This window comes from Myotis nattereri (assembly GCF_964212035.1).
Source record: "Myotis nattereri genome assembly, chromosome: 3".
In the NCBI taxonomy this organism is placed as follows: domain Eukaryota; kingdom Metazoa; phylum Chordata; class Mammalia; order Chiroptera; family Vespertilionidae; genus Myotis; species Myotis nattereri.
The window spans coordinates 212161109-212178024 of record NC_138077.1 but is presented as its reverse complement, the minus strand read 5'-3'; the positions used below and the strand labels follow the sequence as shown (position 1 = coordinate 212178024).

Sequence of the window (16916 nt, the reverse complement as noted above, 5' to 3'; positions counted from 1 at the left end):
TGTCAGCTCATCTTTTCAAGCCAGGCCACAAAGATCATAGATTGCCATTCCACATTACTATTCTTTCCAAGAGCTAAAGATTTTGCCAACTGCTTTAATATTTAATTCAGAAGCCTACGGTGTAAAGCTGCCTTATTTAATTGATGATCCCTCTTTCTTCCTGCTTCTAAGCATACACTGTCCATAATTCATCCTTACCTCTCCTGCCCCTGCTTTTCACATGTTCCACAGATACTTCTGCCATTGCAGTCAAACAAACCCAGTCTCCCCATTTGTAAATAAGCCCATCTAATGAACACTTCCAAAGAGAATGAAAGCATCCTAATAGAACAAATAATTCCCTTCCCTTGAAAATGCTACTTCCAAAAACCTCAGTTCTGTTAGGAACTCAATTTTTTTTGCAACATCATAGCTTTCACCTACCCCTGTGGAAGTGCAGATTCTAAATATATCTACCAATGTAGGACAGAGAGGCCTTATGTATGTGTTTTGATGGTTAAGTGTTAATAAAATGGAAGCCATGAATCCCATCCCCATAGAACCTGTCACCCCAATAGGGACACCTCTGAGTGAAAGGGGGCACTGTTTAATAGTTTACCAGGACCACAGATGTAAACCTGGCCAACAGAAGCAGCTATGTCTCATATCAGGGACTCAGAATCTATGGGAAGACAATCAGATCCCTGCATCAAATCCAAAGACCCTTCTTACCCAGGATCCTTGGCTCAATACACTGGCACTGTGCTAGTGGCCAGTGGTAGTTGTCTCCCTAAGTCCACTTCTCAATTCTTTAGTCTCTGATGTGTTTAACGCTGTACTCATAGCTAACATGTACCATAAAGGGCGTTCACCCAATTCTTTTTACAGTCCCCAAATATAACTATATTCACAAACTCACCATGGTAAAAGGATTAATTATAATCAGTGGCATAAACAAAGAAATACATTTTAGTTACAACCCCAAACCAAATAAAGATAAAATAATCAACAACATTTCAAAGCTACTGGCTTTTGTTTTCCATTGTTCCACTTGTCATGCATGGTATTTCCTGTGGGCAAAATCAACTCCAATTTCTTCTTTTTAAAATCTTGCAGAGGAAAAAAAAAAAGCATATTTCCTTGTGTTCATCCTTTCCCCTATAGCTTGGGTGAGCTGGAGAAGAAAACAACAACCTATAATTATTCTCCTCTATTAGGATACCTTTTCGTAAACAGTATTGAAAACCAAGGAAAGAAGAAAGCGGATATCCAGACGATAACTACATTCCTTCCAGTAGTAAATATTTCAATATCACTGTTATTTTTACATAACTATGATGTGTGCTGAATACAGAACTCAAAAAAAAACAAACAAAAAACCCATAAGGCATAGCAGTGTGTGATTTAGAAAAAGGTATCTTAACATACTGCACCCTACCCTTTTCCCACACTGTTTTTGCATACAGCTGTAATGTGTTGTACTAGACCAATACTGACAACAGAAGCTTCAGCTTTTATTGCTGTTAATACCCTGAGCAATTACTATAACTCAGCAGGAACCTCTGCCCTGGACTATCACATTATAATCAGCATTTCATAAGCAACGCTGTACAAACATGAAGGCACCAGCCAATGTGCACAAATTGTACAAAACGGGCTCAGGTTCTAAAAGGTAAAAGAAAAATCTTTGCAATTTTATTTCACAGCTGTATCTTTTCCATGGTGCACTGGTATTATATTTGATAAAAATCACACACAAAGATAGTGACCAGGAAAAGAGCAGTAGCAGCAGCCACTAGCCAAACAAAACTCTTCAGGAAACAAGGCCACTGCCCAGATTTTCAAATGTCAGTGTAGCTTCTGTAAAAAATATTTGAAAGGAAACATGTAACAAATAACAAAGACCTCTAAAATGATAAAACTTTGTGTTGACATAAAATCTGAATAAAAAGCATTTGATTTTTACAAGATTAAACTGCAAGGCCATCTTGCAAAACAAGCAAGGAAGTTGAAAGCAGTTAACCAAGTGTAATCCTCAGGAGTAAATGGCACATTTGACTTTCTTTTATAACAGAAAGCATGTATTACTTATGCAATAATTTTTTAAGAAAAAAAAAATGGCACGCACTTATTAACTAAATTGGAATATGCTAGTTAGACACTTGGGGCCATCAGAAACAAAGAAGATGGAGAGTTAAAGATCTCTTCAGACTACTGCATTACTTTTCCTTAGACTGAAATATCACATATAATGAATTGTCAAACGTTTCAAAGGGTTTTTGAAATAAGGACAGTCACAGACACTGATAAAATCTCTACAAATTAGGATTAGGATTTCTCTACACCTAAAACTAGAGAGTGGTCACAATCCTTCAAGTACAAGGATCCCTTTTGAAGATCTAAATGTTTCAAAAGATCCCCAAATAACAGTACTTCAGTAGTATTTCACTTATCAACCGCTTGAGGAAAATGCCTAATAAACAGGGATTCTTCAGTGCATATTATCATTAAATAAGTAAATTTTTAAAACCACAGCAGCATATTAATACATTTGAAAAGCAGTTGCACAGATGTGTGAGGTACATTTATTTAAGACTGAGAATGTTTACTTGCAGACGTTTGCAAAATCTCTACAGATATCCAGGGATCTAAAACCCGTAGGGTGGGGACCAATGGTCCGAAACGAAGAGATTATGGCGGGCAACATCAATACTTAATGAACTTAGGAAAAGTTTTTAATGAGAAAGTACTATAGCTATACCATCCCTGAGCCAAACTTCCAACCTCCACTACTAGGAGACCCCAAAAAAAGATTCAAGATACACTCCATACTCCTAAAATATCTAAGTAAATTAATTATGGTCACCACCGAAACCAGTCTCTGGCCCATGTACATTCTTTTTCTCCAATCATCAAATGCCAAAATTACTCTTCTTCAGGCTCTTCCCAATGGCTGAGAAGAAACAAACTACTTCAGAAACTCAAGGGAATCTCGGAAATTGATGTCAAAACACCTATGAGAGGAAGGAAACTTTACACACATTATTTACAATATGAGCTTTGTAAATCTAAAGTGTCACAAACGGGGAAGATAAAACTGGTGACTGCCTTATGTGCGTGCTACAGCCACCAGGAGCGTTAGCACTCAAGAAGGTAAACTGGTTATAAAATCAATACGATAGACAAGCAACCATGGGACAGCCAAAGGAACTGGAAAAGAGAAGGTCCAGAGTAGAATCAAGAGCACGTGAAAAAAATGCTTACCAGTTTGAAGTCTTGAATGCTACAGATGAAATACGGTGTGTTTGGTCTCCGACTCTCGATATACACACAGTCTTTAAAAGAAAAAGAAATTTTAAAACAATGGCATTTACCTTTAAGGGAACAAAGACAGGGCCCATAAAGCCACTGCATACATAAATAAATGACAAAGCACATACATTTTAGAGAAATTTTTTTCTCAGAGGTAATATTAAATTACTAGTAATTTTAACCTAAAGGGAAACAGCCCTTGGGTTCTTTTTTTTTTTTTTACCACTTTTCTGTTAATTTAAAGAACTTGATAAAACCTCAATTATTGTTTTCAGGGTCCCTGAAGAAGGGGGAGGAGGAAATCCCATGGGAGTATCCACATTCAGTTGAAGGTACTTGCTCAAATTTACCCACCAAGACAAAACCTGAATATCTTATTCAAACAGATGCCTCGTCATTACAAAGAGAAATGGCTTGACCAAGTGCTACTTTATTTTCAATTATTATTTTGTGAGGAAAGAAGTGAAATGTAAAGACGACTAGCTTGAACATGCCATTACAATGATCTTTTCCGTATAAATTTTAACCTAAACACACTTTACTTCCTAATTGTAAAGAGAAACAAGGCAGCCAATCAGAGATGGAATGAAGTAAACCAAATTACATTTTCCTCCGGAAGAAGAGCACTTTCTTACATTGCATCTCACCAGCAGGGCCTGGATAATTATGTCTGCTGCTCTCAACTGCTGCGGTCTAAAGGCTGCTTTTTAAAATGGCAGGTTGATGAACAACATAAACTGATGAACAAAAACAGATCCAGATTCAGAGAAGCATCGATCAGACCGTCAAACCTCAGAGGGAAGGTACGGGAGGGTGGGAGGAAGGGGTAAGTTTACATGCATGAACTTGTATGCGTGCATATAAACCTAACCAATGGACACAGACACCAGGGGGGTGAGGGCATGAGTGGAGGGGCAATGGGAGGATAAGGACACATATGTACTACCTAATCAACAAAGATAGATAAATAAATAAAATGACAAGTTGAGATACAGGGTTTTTTTTTTAAAAAAGCAGTGATATTAAAGGAAGCAGTGGTTATAAAGAAATACAAAAACTCTTCCCATTACAATCCAAGATCATTGTAAAGTTTAGGATAAGAAGGTCATGTGTTATTTACTGGGAAGTAAACGCATCTGCAGGCAATCAAATTTTCTAGAGAGTGGCCATAATGCCCACATTTAAAACGTCCTTTATTTTATCTTTCCTGTTGACCCTTCATAATGGAGATGTCTTAGAATAACTCAGATCCTTGAGAACTCAGGCAGGTTCCTCATGCCGCATTTCATACATGTTAAGAGTCAAGAAATAGCAAAGGAGCCAAGATCTGGAGCCATCCATCCAGTAGACAGTCCAGTCCAACCACAGTGCTAGCAGACCACTAGGAGACATCATGAAGAAAGTCCTCACTAAAGGGACACTTCCTTCCAAAAAACTTTCTGAAAGACCTAAGGATTTTTGTAGCCCAAAGCCATTCCAGAAAGAGAAGGACTCATTTTCAGGCATCCAGAAGTTCCCAACTGATTTCTCTACTCAGATGTAGACTCAACAACAGAGAGTCAATCCCTGTATGTATGAATGAACTGTTGACCAAGCTTTTCTAGCTTGTTCCAGAATCCAGGATGCTAAATAACTCTGTTCAACATTCAGGCAACATCCATTTAACATGCTTATCGTCATAAGAAACAAGAAAACACTTCTCACTATGGCACACAGATATCTCTCTTCCTATCTCGTATTTGGTATTCAAGTAAAAGCAGAAGAATCCACCCCGCTGGGATGACTCAGTGGATTGAGCATCATCCCATGCACCAAGAGATAACTGGTTCAATTCCTGGTCAGGGCACATGCCCTGATTGTGGGCCTGATCTGCAGTGGGGGTGTGCAGGAGGCAGCCAATCGATGATGGATGTTTCTCTCATCAATGTTTCTCTCTCTCTCTCCCCCTTCCTTTTTCTCTAAAAATCAATAAAAACATTAAAAAACAAACAAACAAACAAGAAATCCATTCCTAAGTAAAAACTATAGCTCCAATCTTCACAATTTTGGGACACCCAAGTGTCTTAATTTCTGTGTTCTAATCTCTATTGTACCTGTATGTCAAATCTCTAGATATCGATTATTTACTCACCCCACTCAACCTGAACAGAAAGGGCAGTGTATATGCCCTCTTCTTCCTATTTCATACATAACACTGTCATGCCTAGCTACTATTCCCTGGCTTCAAAATTAACAGGTCATTTTCTTAACGAATGACTTGCCCGTTCTTAAAGCCCACATAACAAAAATTTTCCATATTCAGTGGTCTGATCCCATACCACATCCACCTCATCTTCCACTAGGCTGCATACTACAAAAGAAACACCAACACCACTACCTCCACCCATGCCAAACCTTTTCACTCCTTTGCCGGGGTCCAACCCCAGCGGGTCCAGGGGTCCCCAAAGGTGTGGACGGAGTCGGCGAAGAAGGAATGACACGGAGACGGCGTTCAGTTGATCAGCAGCCTAGCCAGGATCTCTAGCCAGGATCTCCAGCCAAGTTCTGGTCTGGATCTCCAGCGAAGTTCTGCTTAGGATCTCCAGCCAGGTTCTGTCCAGGTTCTCCAGCCAGGTTCAGTAGCCATGTTCCCTCGCTAGGTTCTCCGGCCAGGTTCTGTCCAGGTTCTCCAGCCAGGTTCAGTCACCAGGTTCTAGTCAGGTTCTCTTGCCAATTTCTGTAGTCAGGTTCAGTCCAGGATCTTTTGCCATGTTCTCTCACTAGGTTCTGTCTCTAGGTTCTGAGGCCAGTTTCTTTCCAGGATCTTTTGCCATGTTCTCTCCAGCGAAGTTCTTCTGTCTCTAGAGAACGTTCTGTGTAGGTTCTGTCTTCTGAGTTCTGTCTTCTTAGTTCTGTCTTCTTACATCTGTATTTATACCAGTTGATTCAATCCTATCAATCTCTATTTCAAAGGTTAGGGTGTTTCTTATCTCCATTCCAGGGAGTAAAGATTATGTAGCTTAAGCATGATTGTTTGTAGTGATTAAAGTGTAACGTGATTAATTACCCGCCTGGCACTTAGTTGAGGGGTTTTATTCCCTCCCTAACTTCGGGGGAAAATCCTTACCTGGGGAAACAACCTTTCTTGGAGAGGTGACCTTGGTTAAAACACACAGCGCCAAGAAGGTGAGCAAACATATTAAGAACAGTACGCCATATATGCCAGGTCCTTTGAAACAGCAAGGATGGACCAGCTCCTGGCACTCCTTCATTCTGCCAGCACCTGCAACCTTATAACAAGTCACCTCCAGCCGCAGTGAATTCTCATGGCTCATCTATAAAGAAACATCTCCTTTCTTTTACATAAAATTAGCAATTTACGTTGCCTGTCTGTTCAGTTATTTGGCAGTCAGATGGTCTGCACTGTCCACGTTACTATTGTTGAGTTTTGAACTCAGAGAAACTTACTCACTTTAGTGTTCTCTGCAACCACCGAGAACTGGTGCCTGGCATTCAATGACAGATGCTTAGATAGTGAAAACTATGGGCAACTCTGTTCTTTTTACATAAAGAAAAGCTCTATATGTACTTTTCAGAATCAATAGAATCATTATTACTATAAGCCCTCTTACTGAGACATAAAGCAGTTATTAATTTGTAGTGTGTAAAAACACTTCCCAGAAAAAAAAGAGAGAACCTATATTCTCTCATTTCTCACTGTCAAGTTACATTCAGGAAAATGATTACCTGTAAACAAACACATCTGGATGTAACTGTTAGAGAAGGTAATAAAGGTCGACCATGAAGAAAGTCCTCACTGAAATGAGGGGGGAGGGGGAGAATAAGAGAGAGTAAAGGGAGGAAAGTAGTGATGGAAGGAGACCTGACTTGGGATGGACACAAAACACAATATACAGATGGCATCCCTTTGCTTAAACACTTATCTGCAGTCTTATTGGAAGCCTCCTCACACTCCTGATTGAGAAACACTGCCATGAGGGGATAAGGCAGAGAGCAGATTCTCAAATCTGGCATGGAATTAACACATTTACTTACTAATGACTTACTAAACAGTCACTTCTTTCTGTTTAAAAAGTTACCATGGGCCCTAGCCAGTTTGGCTCAGTGCATAGAGCATCGCGGCCTGAGGACTGAAAGGTGCCGGGTTCAATTCCAGTCAAGGGCACATGCCCAGATCACAGGCTGGATCCCCAGGAGGAGACGTGCAGGAGGCAGCCAATCAATGATGCTTTCTCATCATTGATGTTGCTATCTCTCTCTCTCCCTTCTCTCTGAAATCAGTAAAAATATATTTTTAAAAAATTTGGCTTTGCTTCTAAAGCAAAAGAGTGCTTTTAAAAATAAATAAATAAGTTATCATGGCACCCAAATTGATCCAAAGCTATAAATTCACATGAGAGTCCAATGCCCAAGGCTAGTAATCTGTTACTGTATGAAGTGATCTCTATAACTTTTCTTTATAACCCATAAAAATTAGGGTGATCCAACTAAAAGAATATAGTCTAAGAAACCACTTGGAATTTAAGTCTCATACACACAGAAATCTACTTATTCTTCTTAATGATTTTTAAAACAAAATAAGGCCAAATATTCATAAGAATATGAATATTTCCCTTATCTCATTAATTAAGCAGCTATTTAAGAAAATAACTTTATATAGATGTCTATAGTTAGCCCCCAAATAAAGCTGTTTATTTGGAAGGGGAAAGATGAGAACTTAAATCAAGAGCAATGTTAAAATTTCAGTTGGATTATATGACCAGTAATCGCTTAAAGCCAAAATTATTTTCTAAGAATTTTCATGCAATTTATGAGTGCATGGATTATCTGAAGCTGGTCTCAATGATCCTCAACCTGAAAATCCCCCATGACCAACACAAGCACTGCAGACACCTTTTATTTATTTTTTTAAAGAGCTTTTTTTGTTTTAAATCAGAAAGCTAGCAGTTCTGGAAGAACTGTGCAAAGCTGATGCAATCCATTAAGTACATAATGCACATTTCCAAAATTACCCATATGAAAATGTATATTTATCAGATTGAGCTAACGGCTGTTGCAGGGCAAATACATATATATGTATATATATTAATCTTAAAATCAGCAAGTCTGAAATAGGCTAGAAAAATAAGAGGCTATTACCATCTATATCAATTATGCCAAACAACACATGATAACTAATTTTTTCTGTATAGGGGTGTGTGGAAATGAAACCATGGGTCTAGGTTAAGACTTATTCTCTAACACCTAGCCTCTGACTGGAAATGGATCCCACGATTAATGACCTCAAACCCTGCATCCATGATTTGGGCAATGACACCGAACAGGGGTGTTTCTGGCTGTTTCGCAAAACCTCAACACAGCTTTGTGTCCAAGAATCTATTGTACCATCTGCAAACAACAGAGCATATGCTAAGCGGAGGAAGGAAGTCAGCCAAAACGTAAAGGCAAATTCTCAAGGCAAAGAAAGCCCTGCTTTCTCAACGCTCAGCAAATCAGCAGAAATAGAGCAGTGACTTTCAAGCAGTGTACCACAAGAGGCACACCGGGTGCCGCAAGAATGTTCAAAACATGCAATAATGACTGTTTAGTCAGGGCACTGACCTTCCCCCTTAGACCGGTGGTTCTCAACCTTGGCTGCACATTTGAATCACCTGGAAATCTTTTCAAAATCCTGATTTCTGGGCCTCATCCTCTGGAAATTCTGTTTCTTTGTTACTAATGATGAGGCCCAGAAATCAGGATTTTAAAAAGATTCCCAGGTGATTCTAATGTGCAGCCAAAGTTGAGAACCACTGCCTTAGACTATCCAATTAAAAAATGACAACAGCCAACACAACAGCCATCTGATGTGAGTGAATCACAATTACACCCTCTTTTGTCAGATCAGGTTATTTTTTGGAGTGTCACAGAATTTTAGTCATTAGTTTATGTGTGCTATGAGATGAAAAAGGTTGAAAAATCACTGAAATAGGGTGGGGGAAGACAGAAGAGGGTAAAGGTAGGACAAATGGTGGTGGATGGAGATTGCCTTGGGGGTAGTGAACACACAATACAATATACAGAAGATGTATTATAGAATTGTACCCCTGAAACCTACATCATTTTATTAACCACTGTCACCCCAAAAATTCAATAAAAATTAAAATGGAATTTTTAATAATAAGAAAAAAATTGCTGAAACAGAGCAAGAACACCGTCTTCTCAAGGGTAAAAACCATAGCCGGGAGCATTAGGCAGTTTGTAATCCTGAAACACAAGGAACCTGTCAGCATCTTTCCTGACAGCCTCCTCACACAGCACAGTGGACACTCCACCCACTAATGGAGCAAAGCAGCACTATGAGCCAGCATGCAAACGGTGGTCAGGCAATGCTCAGCCACAGTGCTGCTCCTTACATAACTCCCCCCCCAATTAATGCCTTTCTGCCTGTTCACCTTTGAAATACCTTCTCATCCTTTGCAAAGCATGGCCAGCGCCACTCTAATATAATTTCCAATAGAAAACCTCTCCTAGTTGTAAAGAGCATGCATGAACAAAGACTTTCTCGCAAATTTTTCAGAGAGCCAGCCGGGTGGCAGAGGGGTGGACATGGAGGCCGACCCTCAGGACTGTGCTGCTCTGCCACTTTCCATTTCTCCTACAAGGACACCTCCAACCTGGACACTGAACCATTCAATGAGGTAACAGCAGGTTGGTCTAATAGTGCAGAATAGAAACTGCACAGGTATCTCACTAGTTAAACTGGATGTTCCAAATTTCCAACAAACAAAAAAAGGAGTGTATGTATGTATGCACATGCTAGAAACACTGAATTCTGATACCCAAATCAATCCATAAATGCTGCACGCCCCTAGCTGAGCTCTCATCTCTAGCTTCCCGTCTGTACAACAGCCAATCCCATCACCCCTCACCTCAGTAAATAATATTCTACATGGTAAACACTCAAAAACTATGTGAAGACCAAGTAAATTGAACCAAAATGTATCATCAAAAAGAAGTTACACAAGATCCTAGCAAGAAAGCTGCTATGCTCTATCAATATAAAAATAAAGAATGATGTTTTCTAATAAATATTTCTTTAAGGGATAACTCAATTGCAGGATGGCCCACTTTTAGTTTTCTACTAGATTCTTTTGTGAGGAAGGGATACACAGTGTCAGGGAATAATGGAGAATGGAAAAGGGAAAACGGCAATTCAGTAAAACCTTCTGTCCTTACCCTTATTCTGTATTTTGACCCTGAAAAGGTCACAAAAATTGGCTGTTCTGAAAGTCTAAACTCAGTGGAAAAAAGATGTCAGGTAACATATCTCCATGGTCCCTTCCTTTTTAAACTTCATGAAAATTCAATTCCATGTATTCAAATGTCTACAGATTCCCTACTAATACTACAAAGCTCACACTGGCTTTTGTCTAAAAACAGAACACTCTCTACTTCTAGCTAACACTGATCTGTCTTTATCCTCATTGCTAACAGGGAATTATTATGCTAACAGGGAATTAAATTATGAGAAAAATCAAATGTGTGTGGTGGCATAGAGGGGTGAGCAGGCCATAACAAACAAAGGGATTTTTGTTTAAATTTCCCACATTTTTTTCTCCTCTAGGAGCTAGAAAATCTTCCAATGCCTCGAAAGCTTAGACTGAGCCAAGACTATCTTTCTAACTTTAAGAAGTTATGCTGTTATTCTGGAAGAAATGCTGCAGAGCAAGACCTTCCCAAATCAATCCTATTCTACATGGACTTGAAAACTATGTCAAACATGAAAAAGCAAGACAGCGATCTTACTAGTTATGCTGATATGCTGAATGTGAGCCATGGTCTGACACCTGCATCACTCTCATCACCACATTTTATTCTGAAAATGTTTCTTAAGAAGCTCTCCCGATAACCTACATTGAAGCCTTATTGTGAGAAAGGATTCTAACCAGTTTAACATCCAAACTCCATTAAAGCGATGTGGATCTCTAATAGTTCTAATTACTGTGTTTGTATACAGCTCCAATGCCAGAAGAAAACACAGGGAATTGAAGGGTGGGAGGAATCTATTTTAAAAATCAGTGACGGCCATCTGCCCTCTGAAGCTAAGTGTCAGGACACTAGAGACATGCGGGAAGGAAATTCTAGACCACTCTCTTGCTTCCCCACCGTAACTACCATTCTAACGCCCGAGAAGACCGGTAACCACCCTACTCTCAATTCAGTGAGCCCTATAAAAAAATAAGTAAGTTCTGCTATCAAACCCCTGCTAGGTAGAGGATGCTTAAATGGAAATGCCGACAGGTCCTGAACACGAAGGATTACCGGAACATGACTGAAATATGTACATGTGGGAAACGAACGTGGAGAAAACTCCAATGCTGCTAAGAACACGATGCCCAGTATCCACAGACAAGAAACCACCAGGGACAGAGAGGCTGGAGTGCAGGTTCTTCTCGCCCCACATGGCTGACAACAAACAAATTGCAAGTCTGATCTTCTGGTGTCACATCCTGCAGAGCCGATTTCAAGCAACACTGCTTGCTCCTTTTGAGAAAACAATGAACTGAGAGCCTGGGCTTCACAATAAATGGCTCAACCAATTTGCAGTGCTCGCTGGAAATACACAGGGGAGTTCCCAATGCCTGGCTATAGTTCTTATTTGGAAAATGATTTTATTATAAACTGGTATCATAGTGAATCCATTTTCTTTACGGGTTTTCTGCTACTGTTTAATGGACTGTCAGTATAATTTAGATTTCATCTATTTAAACTCATTCAAGCCTGGCTCCAGATTGTACAGTAAATGGAACATATTTCTATTCAATGAAATTAATGACATTTAATTTTTGTCTGCAGTTCTCAATTTTGTAAAAGCAACTATTCCATAGTGCAAGCATCAAGCTACAAAATTTCCACGCCAATTACTTTTTTTGTACTTTATAAGCATCCACACATTTTGTAAGCCTTTATTATAAGACTAATGTATATATTCATTTACCATTTCTTCCCATTCAAATATTTACTATCAACTTTCCAGAAAGTTAGGACTTAAATTATAACTAAAAGCAGATAAAATGAAATTGTCAATCTGAACAGAAGCTAAATTATTATGGATTTTTTAAGCTAGCAAAACTAAAGATTAAAACTTTCTGCTATATATATATATACATATATATACACACACATATATATATTTCTTACATACTATTAGATGATTTCCTTACATATTTCAAATCAGTCACAGTGCAAACATTAAGCGAAATTTATTAAAAGTAGGGAAGCCCTAGCTGGTTTGGCTACATGATTAGAGCGTCAGCCCATGTATTGAAGGGTCTCGGTTTCAATTCCGGTCAAGGGCAGGTACCTGGGTTGCAGGCCGGATTCCTGGTCCCAGGTGGGACACATGCGGGAGGCTACCAATCGATGTGAGATGTTTCTCTCTCTCTCTCTCTCTCTCTCTCTCTCTCGCTCTCGCTCTCGCTCTCGCTCTCTCTCTCTCTCTCCCCGCCCCCCTTTCCACTCTCTATTAAAAATCAATGGGAAAAATATCCTTGGATGAGGATTAACAAAAATAAAAATAAATAAAAGTAGGCTAAACTTACCATATGGATTTAGATATACAATGAAGGTATACACCACATATTATTAAATACTATACTGAATAACTTCTGAGGCTGATATTCTGTTTAACAGAAATTTACTCCTGTTAAATTTTATTTATCAGATAATACAACAATCCCATGCCTGATTTTTCTTCTTGAGTGATTAATCTTTCATCTAAGTATCCACACAGATGTGAAAGAGATGCTTAAAGGAGAAAAGGGCATACAAGAAAGTACTGTAAGAGAAACTTATAAAATCAAGGCCCAAATATTAATAAGGAAAACATCCTGAATTTGCTACCTCAAAACTATAAACCACCAGGGTCATAGAACTGACAGACTGCAATTCACACAAAAATAAGAAAGTCAAGGAAAACCACTAGTCTTTCCATTCCTTTTATCAGCTTGATATTCTGTATCTGCTCAGCTGGTTTCTGCGCCTCCTATAAGCACACTCCCCTCAGGCCCCAGTCCATGAACTGCTTCATGCTGTTGCCTCTGTTTGAGATGCTCTTCCACTATTTAGTCCTACTGCAATTCTGCCCAACTTCCAAGACACAAACCAAGGTTCTATGGTCCTCATGTCTTCCTCAATGTGACAAACTTACAATCTGTCCTATTCAGTTGGTATTTGCCCACCCCGTTACTAACACCAGAACATTACTTGAATGAGTATAACTTCTTTCTTTAAAATGAGTAAGAATCAAGAACTAGAATCCTATTTCTGTATCTTTCTCTTCCTCACCTCCACAAAATATCTTGCACAAAGTTATACACATAGAAGATTGTGCTTTTATGGTATCAGCTGATTAATAAAACACTAATAATACTATCGCTGGCATCTACCATACCTCATTAAATTCTACTAGCTATTCAAAGTCTATTACAGGTTCAGTGGGCTTCACATTTAATCATTTGCTTTAATTTATAGAAACTTCTAAGGGCAAATGAAACCTGTTCCCTGACTCTCTTATTCTACCTATACCTCTTCCTTCTAGTCCTCCTTAAATCATAATTGTTTTCATTTGGGTTTTTAGTGTGGTACTGACTGTTGTTTGGTCAGGCATTTCTTTTAAAATTCAAATCAAAGACAAAAGATATTTTAAGAATTAAAAATATCTAGTCACTTTCACATGACTGAATAAATACTGAGACCTCAGATTTTCAATAAGGATCTTCAGCCAACTATGAATTATAAATGTCACTTGTAAGTATTCACAGATATTTGGGAAAAAATAATTCCACCTACACAACAATTTCCAATTATCAGTCTCCTTAAGAATCAACATGTAGTAATTTTGCTTTATAACATATACATCATTCTCAGACTAAAAAGTATTTGAGCAGGGGAGTCGGGGTAGATGGGATCTTGTGTGGTAATCTGCCATCCACTGTCACTTTTATAATCAAAATTAGCAAAGATCTGAGCAAAGTAGCAGTATTTAAAGTATCTAAATGCCTCTTGATTTCTAAAATGAGATCAGAAATTTTGTTTATTATTTGGGCCATAAGACGCTCCGGATGCTTTCTATACAAAACTGCATTCAACACATACAACAAATGAGTGCAGCTGCTCTGGGCCAATATAACTCTTAATGAGAGTTTTGTTTTGTGTAAATCATACCTTGGGAAAATCACGTTTTGAACATCTGCTGAGATGAAATGAATCAGAACTGAGGGGCGGGGGAAATTAAGGCTTCTACATTTTAAGCAAACTGGCAACAGGCAAATCTTGTCAAGATTACATTAAAGCTAAAAAATGAAAATACAGTCTACAAGGAACAGAACCATAAACTCATAAAACATTCACACAGAGACTTATGGGTACCACCTATGTGCCAGCTAAGTGCTAGAGATACTGAATATAAAAATATTGTCCTTCCCTGCCCTGGCCAGGTTGCTCAGTTGGTTGGAGTGTAGGGAGCGGCTATAGGGTTAAGCCTCAGACTGACCTGTTGGCAAAGCCACAAACACGTCCCAGCTTAGAGACCACAGCCCTCTTAGCATAATTAAGCTTGACCTTATGAAGCTCCATAGATCTTATCTGGGTAGCTAATGGGCTGTGGGAGGTGCAGCAAGTGCTGCCAAAACAAGTAAAACTCACAAGAACATTGTAACTATGGTGACCACTACCTTGTTTACCTCTGGCTATAAAATAAAGGCTCAGCTTGCTATCTGTGTCTCTCTCTGTGGCCTTAACCAGGCACAGGAGATCCACCTAGACCAGTGATGGTGAACCTTTTGAGCTCGGTGTGTCAGCATTTTGAAACACTCTAACTTAACTCTGGTGCCGTGTCACATATAGAAATTTTTTGATATTTGCAACCATAGTAAAACAAAGACTTATATTTTTGATATTTATTTTATATATTTAAATGCATTTAACAAAGAAAAATCAACCAAAAAAATGAGTTCGCGTGTCACCTCTGACACGCGTGTCATAGGTTCGCCATCACTGACCTAGACCCAGCTTATTCTCTTTCTCGGTCTTTTCTACATCCTTTGCCGCCACCCCTCAGGCTCACCAAACCCTTGGTTGTGCTGGCATGGCACAATCCTGTGCACCGAAAAGTTGAGGTTTCAATTCCCGGTCTGAGCACATACCTAGGTTGTGGGTTTGATCCCTGATCTGGGTGCATACAGGAGGCAACAGATCCATGTTTCTCTCCTTTCCTCTCTCACTAAAATCAATAAAAAACATGTCCTCAGTGAGGATTAAAATTTAAAAATAAGTATATAAAAGCCTAAGCAACCAAATGACCAGTCAACCGGTCACTATGATGTGCACTGACCACCAGGGAGCAGATGCTCAATGCAGCAGCTGCCCCCTGATGATCAGTGCACTTCCACAGCCACCCTCCCGTGGACCCTGATCCTGATGGCCCCAATGGGGGCAGCCGGCCAACCTCCTGCAGCTCCAATCAGCCCTGACTGCCAGCCAGGCCGAGGGACCCCACCCGTGCATGAATTCATGCACCGGGCCTCTAGTAAATAATATTAGAGCTAGGTATGAAAACAAATAAATGAATATATGCCTTCAATACTTTATTATTTTTAAAAATATTTTTATTGATTTCAGAGAGGAAGAGAGAGGGAGAGAGATAGAAACATCAATGATGAGAGAGAATCACTGATTGCTGTCTCCAGCATGCTCCACACTGGGAACATCTAGCTGCAACCTGGGCATGTGCCCCTAACTGGAATTGAACCCGGGACCCTTCAGTCCGCAGGCTAATGCTCTATCCACTGAGCCAAACCAGTCAGGGCATCAATATTCTTAATTGTACTTGTTTTTTAGTGTCTGTAACAGAGAATGCTAGCTGAGAATATTCACTTTCCCCTTCTTCCTTAATAATAGAGCATATGATGTCTAGGAGGGCCTACAGCCCTCAGATTTTCCTGCCTCCCTTTCAACTGGCTTGTGACTAATTCTGGTCATGGGATATATGAACAGACACAATATTTCAACTTCTGGAAACTGAACCCAGAAAAAAAGGAGGCCCAGCTCTTCCTTATCCTTCCTGTTACCCTGAAAGCAATGTATTGACTGGAGGTAGAACATGAGATCACTAGATGATGATGAGAATGGAGGCCACACACAATGGGATTACAAAACCTTTTTTTGTTGCTAAAGAACCAGACCAAGAATTTACTGATTCACCATTCAGTATTTCTGGCCAGCGTACACAAATATGTTTAAATTATTTTAAAATGAGGCAAAACAGAGTGACAACCAAGGTGGCGGCATAGGTAAAAACCTGAATTAGCTGCCGCGCACAACCACATTAAAACTGCAACTAAAAGACAAAACGAGTATCATCCAGAACCACGGGAAGGCTGGCTGAGTTGAAATTCTACAACTATAGAAGGAAAGAGAAAAGCGCATTGAGTCCGGTGGGAGGTGCAGAGGTGTGCAAGTGTGGAGGTAGGGAGGCTCCCACGAAAGGGGCTGGCAGCTGGGTACGCTGTTGTCTTTTTCAATCCGGAAGGAGATACAAGCTCCTGACTGCTCTGAACTCCAGTTCCGGGTGAGAATTTCGG

At 39.5% G+C, this 16916-nt stretch overlaps 1 protein-coding gene across 1 annotated transcript in view; it reads right to left on the bottom strand.

Moving 5' to 3' along the window:
- RERE (arginine-glutamic acid dipeptide repeats) overlaps positions 1 to 16916 on the bottom strand; it is a 398085-nt gene that overhangs the window by 208392 nt on the left and 172777 nt on the right. Inside the window, exon 3 of the mRNA XM_081087056.1 lies at positions 3244 to 3314. Coding sequence (XP_080943182.1) covers positions 3244 to 3314 — 71 coding nt within the window. The remainder of the gene's footprint in view (positions 1 to 3243; positions 3315 to 16916) is intronic.